General features: G+C 44.3%; 1 protein-coding gene across 2 annotated transcripts in view; it reads right to left on the bottom strand.

Moving 5' to 3' along the window:
• Window positions 1–11,220: 11,220 nt before the first annotated feature.
• Window positions 11,221–15,721, bottom strand: part of RAD23B (RAD23 homolog B, nucleotide excision repair protein) — a 46,563-nt gene continuing 42,062 nt past the window's right edge. For both annotated transcript variants that reach the window (XM_032306950.1, XM_032306949.1), the window contains one exon: window positions 11,221–13,710. In XM_032306950.1, the coding sequence (XP_032162841.1) occupies window positions 13,597–13,710 (114 nt within the window). In that variant the 3' untranslated portion in view covers window positions 11,221–13,596. The remainder of the gene's footprint in view (window positions 13,711–15,721) is intronic.

A 15,721-nucleotide genomic window follows, 5' to 3' on the forward strand; every position in this document is an offset into this window, starting at 1 on the left:
CTTTTTTTTCCATAATAGAATTGCATGCAGGAGCCCCAAATGTAAAACAATAAAGTGTGGCTTTATTAAGTGTAGATTTTCTTTTCTTTTCTTCTCTTTTTTCTTTCCTTTATTTTCTTTTCTCTTCTTTCTTTTTCTTTCTTTGCAAAAAGTTGGTTTTATTAAAGCATGCATGGGCAGAAAGAGCTGCCTAAAATTGTAGCTTTTTTTTTTTTTTTTTTAAAGATTTCATTTATTTATTTGACAGAGAGAGATCACAAGTAGGCAGAGAGGCAGGCAGAGAGAGGAGGGAAGCAGGCTTCCTGCTGAGCAGAGAGCCCGATGCGGGGCTCGATCCCAGGACCCTGAGATCATGACCTGAGCCGAAGGCAGAGCCACCCAGGCACCCAAAGTGTAGCTGTTTCAAGCCTAAAGTGTGGATCTGCTTAGCTCCCTCCTGGGCCTGGCACCCAGTAGGTGCTCAGTAAATATGTGTGGATTTGACAAGTAGGCTTGAGGACCTGTCCATGGAACCCATTTGGCATCCACCGTCCTTGAAGTCAAGCATGAACCTCCACGACGGCATGTAAATGCCTAACTTTGGCCTGGTCCTGATTTAACCTCCCATCTCCTAGACCGACACAGGAGCCATGCTAATCGGCTCACCATGCCCAAACGTGCCCGGTCCTTTCTTGTACCTGTGTCTTTGCAAAAGCGGTTTTCTCAGCCTGGAGTGTCTTTTCCTCCCATGTCTCCTGCTTTGTGAACCACCAAATCTTCGTAACCCAGCTCACACATCCCCTGCTCCACGAAGCCTTCCTTGATTTCTTGCCAGCTACCTGGAAGCCCCATCTTTGTGCTGATTGTGCACCTGCTGTCATACTTGTCATGGCTGCCAGAACTCTGTCCCACAACCCCTCAGGGCAGGGTTCGGGACCTTTGTCCCCATCTGCAGTCTAGCATTCGGTCTCTTGGTGCTCAAAAAATGCATGTGAATCAATGAAGGAAGGAGTGAATTGATCCATGAATATGGAGACACCAGTCAACCCACTGGAGGTCTGCCATGGGAAGATCCAGCCCAGGACATCCCTCGCAGAAGGACCAGCGGGGGTCAACACCCAGCAATGTGTGGCAAGCCCCAAGAAGGTGGCTGTAGCTATGTCACAGGCCGGGAGGGGTAGGAATCTATGAGGCTAGGTTCCTATCAACTACAGCTGTGAAGTGGCAGCCAATCAAGGGTCGGTTCTTGCAGGGGTAGGGGCCTCTTCCTGCCTGAAGGCTCCTCTCTTCCAGCACCCACACGCCCCTCTCTGTTCATCCCAGACCTGGGCCATAGAGCAATCACTTCTACCTTCATAGCCTCTGGATCGTCCTGGGGAAGAGCCCCTTCCTCATTCTAAGTCCCGAGTTTCCTTGGGCATCTCGGAGTTGGCTGTTCATGGGCAGATACCAACAGCTCCTTTCATCCAGGAGAACTTGCCTGAGGCTCCTTCCCAGACAGTGATCCTTCTGGAGGTCTTGGGTCCTGCCTTATTAATCATTCTCTCTGCTGGTCCATGGGAGGCCTTGTGCTGGGCTTTGTCTTAGAGGCTCAATGAATATCAACAAAGCAACAGATCTGTGGGAACACAGAAAGGTCACCAAAACCAACAATAAGCTCTGGCCAGCCCTGGGGCAGGGACAGAATCATGAGGAGCTCCACTCCAAGGGGACACAATAGTAAATGGCGACACTGTGGTCTCTGTATACATGGGTATGCTTTCAGTAAGCACTAGCCTGATGTCAGACACTAGCTGCTGTGGTACGTGGTAATGTCTGGCTCATCAGACTGTTGAAGAGCAAGTATAAAGATTCCCATTTTTTGGATGAGGAAACTAAGGCTTACAGAAGAAAGATGACTTGCCCAAAGTTTCACAGTTCAGTGAATATCAGAACTGCTATCAGAACCCACATCCCTCTGCTGTAGGAACCTTGAAAATAAGGCCATTCCCTGGTTGGTTGGTTGTTTGGTTGGCTTTTTTCTTGGCGGAGAGAAGCATCAGAGAAGCCTTCATGGGTGTGATCCTTAACTGAGCCGTTATGAAACTCCTTAACATTGGTTCATTTATTCAACCACAATGTATTGAGCACCTATTGGATGTCAGGCACTAAGAGTACTTAGAATAAGATACAGACCTTCTCTGAAGGAGCACAGGGTCTAGTGATGGGAAAAAAAAAAAAATCAGACAAAGGCAAAGCTTGTATCAGTGGCAAGTGTGACAGGACAGTCCCCAGGAGGCTCTCCATTCCCATGGGGGATCATGGGAAGCTCCTACGGCAGTTTGGGGGCATCATGGGAAACTCTTTGTCCAGGGTGGAGGGTGTGGGAGACTCTCCAGCCAGTGAGGGCATCATGAGAAATTCCTGGGCTAGTGCAGGAGATCTGGTGAGGCTTGTGGGGGAGGGGATATCTGGGCTGAATCTAGAAGGCTGAATGGGAAAGCAAGGGAAGAAGTGCGAGGAAGACCCTAGAGCAGTATGAGCTAAGGTCTGGAGGCCAGGCCTCTTCTGTAGGCCCCGAGAACAGGTGGACAGACAGCTATCGGTGTATGTGTATATGTTCCAAGCCCACAGTGGATAATTTATGAGGCCTCAGTCAATTCCTGGGGTTTGTGCAAGCCCAACGTTGCTCAGAATTGCATTGTATAACTTGAGATGATTAGTTTTGTGAAGTTGTAAAGAAAGGGACACCAAGGGGCGCCTGGGTGGCTCAGTGGGTTGAGCCTCTGCCTTCGGCTCAGGTCATGATCTCAGGGTCCTGGGATCGAGCCCCGCATCAGGCTCTCTGCTCAGCGGAGAGCCTGCTTCCCCCTTTCTCTCTGCCTGCCTCTCTGCCTACTTGTGATCTCTCTCTCTCTCTCTCTGTCAAATAAATAAATAAAATATTAAAAAAAAAGAAAGAAAGAAAAGAAAGGGACACTAAAAGGTTGTAAAAGCATTCCAGGCCATAGGAAAAGAATGGCCCTTTGGAAATGTTGTCTGTTCACTTCTTTCAGGCACCCTTCTCTACCTCTACCTGGGGGCTGTAGGGGCATCTTCTTGGAGAAGCCACATGGTCATGTGAGGGTCACTCCACTTCCAGTTGGAAGGTGGCTCTTGGACCAGGTCAGGGACAGACACAAGGAGCAGGGAGTTTCGGGTGATTCATAGCCCCTGGGAGGGGCCAGCTGTTTGTTTGGTTGGGTTCTGAAGGTGAACAGCCTGATTTTTCTTCTTTTTTAAAAAAGATTTTATTTATTTGACAAAGAGAGAGAGGGAGAGCTCGAGCAGGGGGAGCGTCAGGCAGAGGGAGAAGCATGTTCCCCACTGAGCAAGGACCTCAGCTATGTTCTAATGGGAACTTGGCAGATGGCTCATTTGGAGACTGACTTCCTCATCTGCCCGGCAGCTCTCCATGGGGACTCAATGAATCAGTGCGGTAAGGCTTGTGCCCACGGTCCTGCCAGTAGGTCTGGTTCCCTTCCCTCTGTTCCCCTGCATGGCGTGGGCACCAGAAGTCCAGAAGGGCTGGGTTTTCTAGCCTGGCATCTTCCCCTCCTCTCTCTGGATGGGTTCCCCACAGCTCGTTTCGACTTTTCCATGACCCAGAGGTGCCAGTTCCTCCTCACCTGCCTGGCAAGCCCCACTTTGCCCTCCTACCTGAAACACAGGATGGTTCTCCCTCACCACAAGGGGGCATGTGAGGGCAGAGTGGAGGGTGGTCACCTTTCCAGCCTGTTCTCTGTCAGGTCCTGGCATTCTCCCATCCCTTACCTGGGCTTTTCATTTTACTTTTCCTTTACGATGTCGGACCCTCCCTCCTCCCACCCCAGCCCCATAGCCAAGCCTTCAATGCACGATTTCTAACAGTTCCTTTGTTAGTGTTGGAGGCTGAGCTCCTACAGCCACTGATTAGTATGGCAAGTTTTGGGTTTTTGGCTTTGACACAGTGTCCAAAAAGCAAAATGTTCAAATAAGTAATAATTATGCTCAGAGAGGCACCTTCTGTATGCTACATGCTCAGAAAGTAGAACAAGGAGGCAATCCTCTGCTGGTTCCTGGGCAGGAAAGCCTTCGTAGAGCATGTAAAGTGAAGTGGGTTTTGCAGGTTGGACAGGAGTTCCCACAAGGAGGGAGGAACCCTTCTAAGCAGAGAGAGAGCCCAGCATATGTAAACATGTAGAAGGGTGGGAAGGCATGGGTGCTGAGGTCCGGCTGTATTGTGGTAGAGAAGGAAGGAGACAAGGTGAAGGTATAAACTGGAGCAAGCTGGACTGAAAAAGGTGTGGGAAGTCAAGCAGAAGAGTCTCATGTTTGTTTTTCTGAAATTAGGAATGGAGGGCAGTATGGCAGAGGGGTCTCAGAAAGTTCCAGAAGTCTGATAGCCCAACCATGTCTCCAGCAGACAAGAGACAACACTTCACTGGTGCCCCAGGCACCTTCCCAGCGGTTTCTGGGTCACTTAACTGGTGAAAAGTGGAAAAACCACCACCTAGAGCAGTCCTCAAACTTCCTGCTCTTAGGACCTCTTTTCCTTCTTAAAAATTGTTGAGAAGCCCAGGACTTTTTGTTCATGTGTGTTCTATCTATCAGTATGTACTTGATCAGAAATTGAAGTTGAGAAATCTAAAAAATATTAATTTACTTAAGAGAAACCCACATGTCAAAATTTTAAGAAAGTCTTCATGAAAAATAATTATTTTTAAACCATGAGTGAGAAGAATGGTGTTGTGTTTGGTTTTTGCAAACCTTGTTGTCTGGCTCAGTGGAGGCCTGTTGGATGGCTGCTTCTGCTCCTTCGATCTGTGGTACTATCGCAGGTCACAGAGCCTCTGGCAAGCTCCACTATGTGCCTCTGAGAGTGGGAGTGCAAGCAGCAAGCAGAGTCGTAGGGTTATTCTAGAAGTACTGCCAACCTCACAGATGCCCCCTGTGATTGGCCCACAAGTTACCCGTGAAGAACTGCTAGTCCAGCGAAGCCAGGCAGGTCACCAGAGGAGCAAAGAGCTGTCTGAACAGCTAGGAGGAATCAAAACAAAACAAAATAAAGCAACATCACAGGAGGAACAGACCTAAGTCTTGGACACAAAGAAGAGATGAATGTGAGGCAGTGTTACCTTGGGTGATTTGGGAGCTAATTGACATCAGTATGCCTCTTGGCTCTGCCACATTGGCCTGGCTGACCTCAGTTGGCCCATCTGTAAAATGGCAAGTAGTACAAATAAAGCACTTAGCACAGGGCAACGCACCTGGTTTTGTTAACTCTTTCCTTTCGGGCCAGAATAGGACTTTGTAAAAACAGCATTTGTTCAGGAGCTAGGAAATACATGTGAGTTTGTGGTGGGCTACTTTTACTTCTGTAACACAGATCAGATGTGGACTCTAAATGTAAAGAAAACCTTGAAAACTCTGGTATATCAGCATAGCTGCTATGGTGTGATGTGGCTGTTAAACCTATCAATCTCAAATTCAGGGTGCATTAATAGAGGTATCAGGCACAGAACAAGGGAGGTGAGAACTCCTCCTACAGTTCATACTGCCCCTCCCTGAAGTATTTCCCTCAACAGTGGGGGGAAGGGACTTGCCATAATACATTAGGTGAAGGATTTTTTTTCAGCATCTACAAGACTTGACTAGAGGGTGAGAGGTGGTCCGGGAGAGATGATCACGCTTGAAAGGTTGACAGAGCGACCCCACAGAAGTGACTAGAGCCTGAGTCTGACCTATGCTGGGAAGCAGAGGGGTTTGACAACCACTAGAGTGTCTAAAATTTAAGGAGTCTGAGCCTGCAGTAAGGTCACATCACTAGAAGTATTCAAGTGGAGGTTAGAGGTCAGGCGTGAATGAGGCACTGCGCTTGATCACTGGAGGGCACCCACAGACCCCTTCCAAATCCGAGTTCCTGTGCTGCTGGCAGGCTGGAAAGACTGTTAGAGGAAATGGAAAGAAAATATGGAGGAGAGAGTCCCTAGGGATGGGTGAGAGGAATAGTTTTGTCAGGCAGGTTGGCTGCATTCTCTGCCAAATTTTATCTGGAGATGAGATGTACCTGCTAGTTGCTTGGCCTGGAACCTGATAGGAGAAAATTCAGCATTGCTCAGAAACAGTTCATGGAAATTCAATCTTTCCGTGCCTGAAATGCCCAATGTTTGAGCTATGCTGCCCAGCTGAGTGGGAAGCCCACCAGCCTTGTGCAAATACAGTGAGAACACTAAAGCAGGGAGGAAAAAGGCGCTGTATCAGACACTCAGCGCTATTGGAAACAACTCAGCCACACTCAGTCCTCTCGTGGCAACCTTCAAATCATTGGAGAAAGGTGGAGAGCTTCTTCCAGATTGCAGGTGGGCAGTCGGCATCCGCCTCAGAGTACAGGCCTGGCCTTGGTAGGGTGCCCTCCCATCCAGCATCTCACTCGAGAAAGGTTCCATGTGCTGGTTGAGGAAATCAGACACAGACGGAGAGAGGCATGGTTGATGTCACACAGCTGGTGTGGGGTGTGAAAGCAGAAATCCAGGCTGGATTAGTCCAGGTCTTGACCCCCACGTCTCTCTGACCTGGCCTTGGCCTGGGATTCTCAGGAGAGCAGCTGTTGGTCCGCTCTCCACCTGAATCTCAGATGGAGCCCCATCTGGAACATGTCACCAACGCTGCTGTGTCTACAACCAGCTCATGGATTGCATCAGGTCTTCTAGAATCTGCTGCAAGAGTCCCTAGGGTGAGGACACAAAAACAGAGCAGCCTTCAGGATATTGTTCACTGTCCCTCAACTTTTTAGCTTTTTAGAACAGAAGGGGTAGCTGAAGGCACAGGAGAGCCCAGAGCCCCAGGAGAGAGGACAGACATCCCAACGAGGTGTTCATGGCCCATGTGTATCCAGTATTGACTGGGCATCTCCTCTGCACTAGCCCTTCACCAGGTTCTGGGGATACAGAGGTGAGAGGCACGGGTTTCCAGAAGAGGTGCCTTGTCTAGTTTTGGATGTGTATTTGCTGTATATATGGATCAGGGAAGCATCTCTGTCAAGACAGAGATGTGACTAATTCTTGGGGATGGGGAGACTGGAGACCACTGAGAGCCCAGCATGGGGGCTGTACACCTCTACGCCCGCCCACCCCTCCTACCACCTCCCTGACCATTGCCAGCACCTAGAACGCACACTGGTCCCAAGGAGAAGACACTGGAAAAACTCACACATTTGAACTCCATGTGCTAACATGTGCTAAGACATCCCAGGGCATTTAGCGATTGATTTGGTGGCCCAATAATGGCAACGAATAAGGCCTTCTTCTCCAGTGCAGACAGGCGCTATTACTGGAGTGCTGAACTCAGAACTTCTCTAAATACGCTATCACCTCCATTTAAGTCCAGTGAAAAATAACATTTAAAATATTCATGTTCCAGCTGTGGAAAGAAGTGGCTACACAGCCAACGGCTTGGCACTCAACCAAGAAAGGAGCCCGAATGCCTAAGGGGACGGGTTATGGGCTGAGCACGACGAGAGCCAAGCTGCTCACTGACCAAGGAAAGAATTAGAACTTGGGCAGTGAGAAGCTAGACTGGGCCCTGTGGTGCTGGACTAGCATGAAAAGTACCAGCCTGAACTTATCAATATTTATATGCAGATATGGAAACAGACACAACTGTGTGTGCACGCCATGTGTGCTTAATCCCTACGTTGAGACTCAGGTAGCAAAGAGCACACCTAGCACCCCGTGGCGGTTTCTAAATACAATTCCCACTGAAGGAACTTGGTCTCCTTGAAGAAATGGCGAATTCCAGGGCTGTGGCACAGGGAGGACAAGAGCCTGTGGACAGAAGGACACAGTGTTGTGCCACAGAGTAAGGAGGGACTCGAAAGAGTGATAAGAGCAGGCCAAGCACAGAAGGCAGCCCTCAGAAGGCACACAATGACAGAAGCTAGGACAGTGTGCGCATCAACCCTGCTACAGTAACGGATCGAATACCCCTGGGTAAGACAGAGATCCGAGCCCATACTCACGCAGATTCCGAATGGGGGAAAAGAGAACGCCAGGATGCAGGAGACTGCTAACTGATAAACGTAGAAATTATGCAATCTGAAAATCACTTGGCAAGAAACATCAATGGATACTAAAATGAATGGGCCAAATTTTCAGGAGAAATAGGATATTCTGCCTCAGAATACCTTATCATAAAACTCTTACTAAATACAAAGGAACAACGAGTAACTGTTCAGTAGAGAAGCTGGGCAGACATCACCTTCCTTGAACAACCAGAGTGAACCAAAGTGGAACAAGCTGACACTCTGTGCCCCCCTCATGGGATGCAGTGAAAAAAAGCACAGCATTTGTTGTTGTTGTTTTGTTTTGTTTTTCCAAAACCACAGAACTGGAATCTAGTCATGGGGAAACAACTAAACATAAATTGAGGGCCATTCTAGAAGGCAACAGTCCCGTGATGTTAAAATAAAACAAAATATTAAGATCATGAAGACCAATTAAGGACTGAGGAAGGTATAAAAGTGGTTTGTTACCCTGGATTAGGTCCCTTTACTACAAAGACGTTTACTAGGACTCCCGCACACTGAAAAAGGTTCAGGGGTGGGGTGGGGGTGAATGGGAGCACTTTGTACTGTCCCTGGGACTTTCTGTAATACATGTGAAATTATTTGCAGGTGAAAAGTTAATGCTCCTTGCAAAAATGCAAACATGGTCTAAAAATTTTAACACCAAAGTTAAAGACATGAAAATATTGAACTTTCCTTTAGTTTTGTTAGAACTGGAGACAAAATAAAAATTAGCAAAACAGCTATCAAACCAGCACAGGCAGGCCTAATTGACCAAAAATAAGTCTGAACCCTCTCTACCTGAAGACCTCCTAAAAGTTGCAAAACCACTCCAGGGTTCCTAACATTGTTCAAGACCTCCAGTTGAGCTGTTCTAAGGCATAGCACCTCCAGCCCCAATCATTCCATCCAGTTTTTGTCCATCACTTTTGAGTAATTTACCAAGTATCCTTCTAATCCACTATTGCAGGGAAATTAAAACCCAGATTGGCTTCTACAATTTACAGCCAAACTTTTAGGAGCATTTTTTTTTTTTAAGGATTTTATTTATTTGACAGAGAGAGAGATCACAAGTAGGCAGAGGCAGGCAGAGAGGCGGAAGCAGGTTCCCTGCTGAACAGAGAGCCTGTTGCAGGGCTCAGTCCCTGAGATTATGACCTGAGCCAAAGGCAGAGGCTTAACCCACTGAGCCACCCAGGCGCCCCTAGGAGCAGTTTTGAGACAACTGGGGACTTTGTTAAAGAGATCGAAGTTGTCAGTTCCACAGGCTTCCATGTAGAAGGCCCATCTGGAGAGCTCGCTCACAGGATAAAGCCTCCCAACGTTCCCGTCACAGCAAATGTAGTTGTCCAAAACATGGGGTGGGGGGAACACGACGTTGCTTGAGAGGCAGCCAGAGTTGAGAACAGCTTTCCCAGGAGCTCTGAAGACCACCTCACTGCCTGGAGAGGATTACGTGCCTTCAACATCAATAACTCATGGCAAACCGGCTGGGAAAGGATGAGGGCCCAGGTTACGAAGAATGGAAAACAAAGTTTAAGTGCAACATGAGCCAGAAGTCTGCAATGGCTATCTTTCTCATCTGTACTCCTAGCAGACAAATTCCGCCGTATCTGGTAAAAGAATTCATTCCTAGTTAAATGTTCTGTCAAAGAATTTAAAACTCAATGGCAGAGTCCTGGTCTCCATTCATTCTATCAGCAGCACCAGGCACATGAAGCGAACTTGTCACCACTGTTTCTTCAGTCATCCCAGACTCCTCTCCACTAAATACCCTCCCTGGGGAACGACTGCCATCCCTACTGAACATCCGGAGAAAGCCTTTTACAGCCAATTTGTCTCCACCACCGTCCCTGTGCTTCCCCAGGCACTGCTACGGTGCTTGAGCTCTTCCCTAGCAAGCCCAGGACTTCTCTCCCTGTCTCCTTGTCACCGCCCCTCCCAGGCTCCCATTCCCAAACTCCATACACTGCACTGGAAACTCGTCTGCCACCCAGACAGGTCCAGCAGCTACACTCCCCCTCTAGGGTTCTACCCACTCTTTTTCAGCCATGGTTAAGTTGCTTCCTTCAACTGTCTCAACTCTTACCCTAGGGCCCAAAGATTCCCAGATGTATTCATCTGATTGCTTTGTTCTGACCAATTCAGCACCATATCAGGTGCTTCTGAGTGTTTAATGCTGAATGGCATTATCTGAGTGTAAGAGCAAGGAACAGCTCAACAGAATGAGTCATTCCAAGGTGGGTACCCTAGGGCATCACATATGTTAGGAGAGCATATAAGGCACACACTGCTTAATACCACTCCTCTGGAAAGAACCTGTGATGGTCACAAGTAAACCACACTGAAGCTAAGACCCAAAGTCAAGAGGCCAAGATGCCAAAAAGCAACAGAAAGCATCATATACTTTGATATGGGATGGGCTAGTCACAGTTTAGAACAGTAGTGGCCAACTTTCTCTGGAAAGGGCCAGATAATAATTACTTGGGCTCTGTAGGCCTCAGTCTCAGCTCCTATTTGACAGCAAGCCTCTGTAGCACAAAAGTAACTATAGGCAATATGTAAATAAATGAGCATGGTTGTGTTTCAATAAAGTTATAGACACTAAAATTTCAATCATCTTCACATCGTGGAATCCTTTCTTGAAAACAAACCCTTAAAAATGTAAAGACCATTCCTAGTTCATGGGACTGAAGTTTGCCAGCCCCTGGCTTAGAAGACCAAATTAGAACAAAATGGACATGGAAGGTCAACTAATGGGCCATGTTGTACTCAAGCCTCATGGCCAGGGAAATCACCAGAACAGACTTTGTCAGGAAGTACTGATAACCTGAAATTGCTTAATATTGGTTGAATATTTTGTAGCAGTCTTATTAGGCTGGCTACTATAACACAAGAGCATGGGAAAAATAGGAATTGAACCAAAATTTCTAAAAGCCCTTATGAATCTTGATTTAGGGTCCATCCAGTATTCCATCTCTGTGTTGATGTTTTGATTGCAAAAAACAAAAACAAAAACAAAAACAGGAGAACCAATAAAATTGATCTAGCACCTGGCCCCCCACATGCCAATCACTGAAGAAAACAGAACTATGGGTGACAGAGGCATTGTCAACTCTCAATCTAAGACTCTATATGGCAAAAGGGTCATTTTAAAAAATGAGAAATGCAATGGTGGATATATTGAAAATATTTTATAATTAATTCTCTAGAATCCTAGCCACGTAGTACAGGAAAAAATTATATGGTGGAACACTTCAGTATTTTGTAAACAATGTAAAGACATATTTGACTAGAGGATGGCAAGAAGAATTAACAAATATAAACTTAAGCTTCCTCACATTTTCCATAGAGCAACTAAACAATAATATTTCAAGAAATAGATGACAGAATACCTCAAACACAAAATTCCAAAGTCAAAGAGCCACTTACATTAAGAGATTTACCAAAACGGTTTGCAAATTAAAAGATAACAGCAAAAGGGTCATAAAAAGCCTGTTCCCCCCACCCCCACAGCATCTTGGCTAATTCTTTAAGCGGATAAAACATGGTAAAGAATGGTCAAAACTTGGCCTCAACTGTCTTCTCGTAATGATTAATCCCACTATTTGTGGTTTGGTTGTCCGAGGACAAAAATTCCAGGCCATCAACTTCTGATGTCACTTTCCAGAGAAAAGAGGCTGCTGCTGGGGTTTTGTTTTTGTGTTGTTTTTTCCTCTTTTCCAGTTTTCGCTATGCTGAGCAATTAGGCAGCAGACAGAATGACGTAAAATAAATGAAAATATTCCATTATTCGACCAAAAATGCCACCCTCCTCCCAACTCATTGCTCTGCCCTGAAGGATGAACATATTTACAAATCCTCATTTTATTCTCCTGAGACATTTTGCATGATCCATTATAAAACATACAGGTAATACAAAATCCAAAGGTGTGCTGTGTTTTAAGGGGTACACACATGAAGATTAAACTACATGATAACACTGTGGGGAAAAATCATGGTTTCATTTATTTTCATGAGTGACAGGTACGAGTGCATGATGTAAAAGATTAAAAGTCATCCCCAAACTTTGCTATGAATTACTGTAAGAGATTACGCAGGGAGAAATCTGTGCAAATTCATTTTCTTTACTCAGTATCAGATGGTAGGGGGAAAAAGTCTTCCTTAAACAGTCTTGTTTATATGTAGGAAAAAAGATCTGAAAAACTGAACAAGTAGACATATTCCCCCTCTTTTATGATCAAATAATAATGCCAATGAAGGAGTTTAATAAAAAAAAAAAGTTGAAAAAAAATCCAAATAAAAGCCAACACTGCTATTAAGATTTTTCTTTTAATATGCCATGAGATATTCTTGATTGTATATTTTCCAAAGTACTTTTCCAGCTGCATCTCCCAACCCTTCCAGAAGATTCCACCAGTCTTTCCAATTCAGTAAAAGATGCTGGATTATACTTTTGTCCACCTTCTCTTTTTGAAAGTAATATAGTCCTAATGACTTTAATGGTCATACATTCTTATCTAATAAGGAAAACACTTACAAATATCAGAAACCCAGTTTTGAAACATTTGCATTAATTTTGAACTGAATCAGCATTTTGTGGGTTTAAAAAAAGGCAGCAATTTGAACTCACGACTTACTGACAAACACATTTCTGCAGAGGGATGGGGAAGAGAGGGATAGTGAATGCTGCATTTCTCCATTGGCCCCAAAGTGCTAATTTCACAAAGGGATACATCAAAAGCAAACATGCAATGGTGGTTTTAAAACTTTTACTGCAATATAACAATGAAGTAAACAGTAATTAGACACCTACCAATTTTTTTCCCAAAACAAACTGGAAAAAAAAAATGTAAACAGGAAAATAACTGCCTATACTTGTACAGCTTCTCAAATCATGTTAGAAGGGTCTCACATTCGATCATCAAGAAATTTTAAAATAGCAGTAATTATTTTCATTTTAAGAAAAGGTTCCCCTTCTCCCTCCCCCACCCTAAGTACTTAACATGAAAGAAAGGGCTTCCTTACACATTAATTCAATCTGATTTGAAGCAGCAACAATAACCATCAATAATTTGGCATTTCTGTTTATGGTTGCTGCAAAATTTTTTCAATTTCACAAAGCCATTATCCAGTGTTGCCATGAAATAGACTGTAAATTCTAGGTAGCAAAGATTCTTTCTGAAACCAATGTTAAGTCAAAGAAATATAAAGCAGGGCATTACACTAAATTTCTGGATCTAGTACACTAAAAAGAGTGAAACCTAGGAAAAGTTACCTACTGTTTTATAGAAGAAATAAAGACCTGCAAAAGCTGATTTTTGGTTGTATAATATTTTACACACTGTGTGGATTTGCGGCATCTGCTAATTGAAGCAGACATGCACTGTATTTATCCCTGCCCTATATCCTAGATCCCTCCCTCCCCACCCCCAACAATCTACTACCTTATACCAAGTATTGTGGATATGAGCCCAAGTCATCCCAGACAATCCAGTGAACAAAGTTAGTGTAATGCACTGGTGTGAAGTGTGAGATTAAAAAAAAAGTCCCTTTCAATCTTCATCAAAGTTTTGCTGTAGAAGAAAATTGGCAGCCAAGTTCTCATTCTTCTCACAAGCAAAATATGCCTGTATCACAAGTCCTTCAGGAAATCCTAGTGCCTTTAACTGGAAGAAAAGAGAAAACACACATGGGTTCCAGCATAGCAACAGGGGCAGATCAGCACTAGAAAACATGAAAGGCACAAAAAACCTCTTGAAGACATTATGTGAACACGTGCCTACCTAAGTATGGATTCACTGTCCAACCTGAGCAGCGAGATGGAGCCTAGACCCTTTCCTGTATCAACCACCCAGTGTTCCTAGTTGAAGCTTTTAGATGAACAGTTCCTTTGCTAATACTCACTGGCATTAATATTAAAAATTAGTTGCTGACTGTGATGGTTTAAAAATAAGTGACCCTACAGCCTACAGAAATGTGTAAGTCAAACAGCTTTTAGTATGGAAGTGGGGGGAGATACAGATGAGAGCAACAGGAGAAGAGTTTAACTACTTCATCCAGTTATTTGTAATGAAGGTCAGTCAGATCAAGTATCACTCTCCATCTCTTTGGCTTATGAAAAACTTCATAATAGAAAAATAGGTGATCAATTATTAATATTACACGATATATTTTGAGATCAGACATATGGTGTTTTACTTATATCTGCTTAACTTTTAGAATTTTAAATGGTGGTATCAGCCACTCAATTTTGTTTTCCTAGTCTGCTAAAAATCCCTGTGATTGGAATGCCTTGGTGGCTCAGTGGGTTGACCTCTGCCTTCCGCTCGGGTCATGATCCCAGGTCCTGGGATCGAGCCCTGCATCAGGCTCTCTGCTCAGTGGGGAGCCTGCTTCCCTGCCCCTCCCCCACCTACTTGTGATCGCCCTCTGTCAAATAAATAAATGAAATCTTTAAAAATAAATAAATAAATAAATAAATAAATAAATAAATAACCCCGTGACTCAAAAATCTGCTTTTAAAAGTGTTTTTAAGCACCCAGGTCAATTATCTAGTTCACTAGGTACTGTATATTTGTTAACCAAGTATTTTTTATGAACCCTCTGTTCAACTGTCTAAATCACCTTGCATTGACTATTATCAAGAAATGACCTTAAAAAACATGAGCAGAAGCCTCAATTCAGCATGATTAACTATTCATCCATGAAATAAGACAAGAATGATTTTGTTACCAAGTCTTGTCCAGATTAAAGCTTGCCTAGCTGAAAAGGTAGGGCACTATCCAACTGTATGCTTCTATAAGATACACACTTAAGATTCAAAGACACAAATACACTGAAAGTAAAAGAATGGAAAAAAGATACATACTATGCAAACAGTTACAAAAAGAAAGCTGGAGTAGATACATTAGTATCAGACAAAATACACATTAAGATTAAAAACTGTTACTAAAAACAAAAGACATTTTATGATGACAAACCATCAGGAAGACCTTGTTATAAAGACACATAACAAGAAAACCTGAAACACACGAAACAAAAACTGACAGAACTGAAGAAAGAAAGGGTGATTCAACAATAGTTGGAGACTTTGCTATCCCCACGTTCAATGCTGGATACAACAACCAGGCAGAAGACTGACAAGGAAGCCAATCTTTTTTTTTTTTTTTTTTTTTAAAGATTTTATTCATTTATTTGACAGATCACAAGTAGGCAGAGAGGCAGGCAGAGAGAGAGAGAGAGAGAGGGAAGCAGGCTCCCTGCCGAGCAGAGAGCCCGATGTAGGGCTCGATCCCAGGACCCTGAGATCATGACCTGAGCCGAAGGCAGTGGCTTAACCCACTGAGCCACCCAGGCGCCCCCAAGGAAGCCAATCTTAACCACATTATGAACCAACCTGACCTAACAGACATTTACAGAACACTTAACAACAGAAGATCACATGTCCTTTTCAAGTATGTATCAAACATTCTCCATAAAGACAATGTTAAGCTACGGAACTAGCCTCAATATATTTAAGAGGATTATAAGTGTGCAAAGTACATTCTCTGACCACAACACAATGAACTCTGAAATCAGCAACAGAGGGAAATTTGGGAAATTTAAAATATGTGGAAGTTAACATAATCCTTAACCAATGATGAAAGAAGGAATCACAAAGGAAATTAGAAAACACTT

The sequence above is a fragment of the Mustela erminea genome, chromosome 12, assembly GCF_009829155.1.
Source record: "Mustela erminea isolate mMusErm1 chromosome 12, mMusErm1.Pri, whole genome shotgun sequence".
NCBI lineage: Eukaryota > Metazoa > Chordata > Mammalia > Carnivora > Mustelidae > Mustela > Mustela erminea.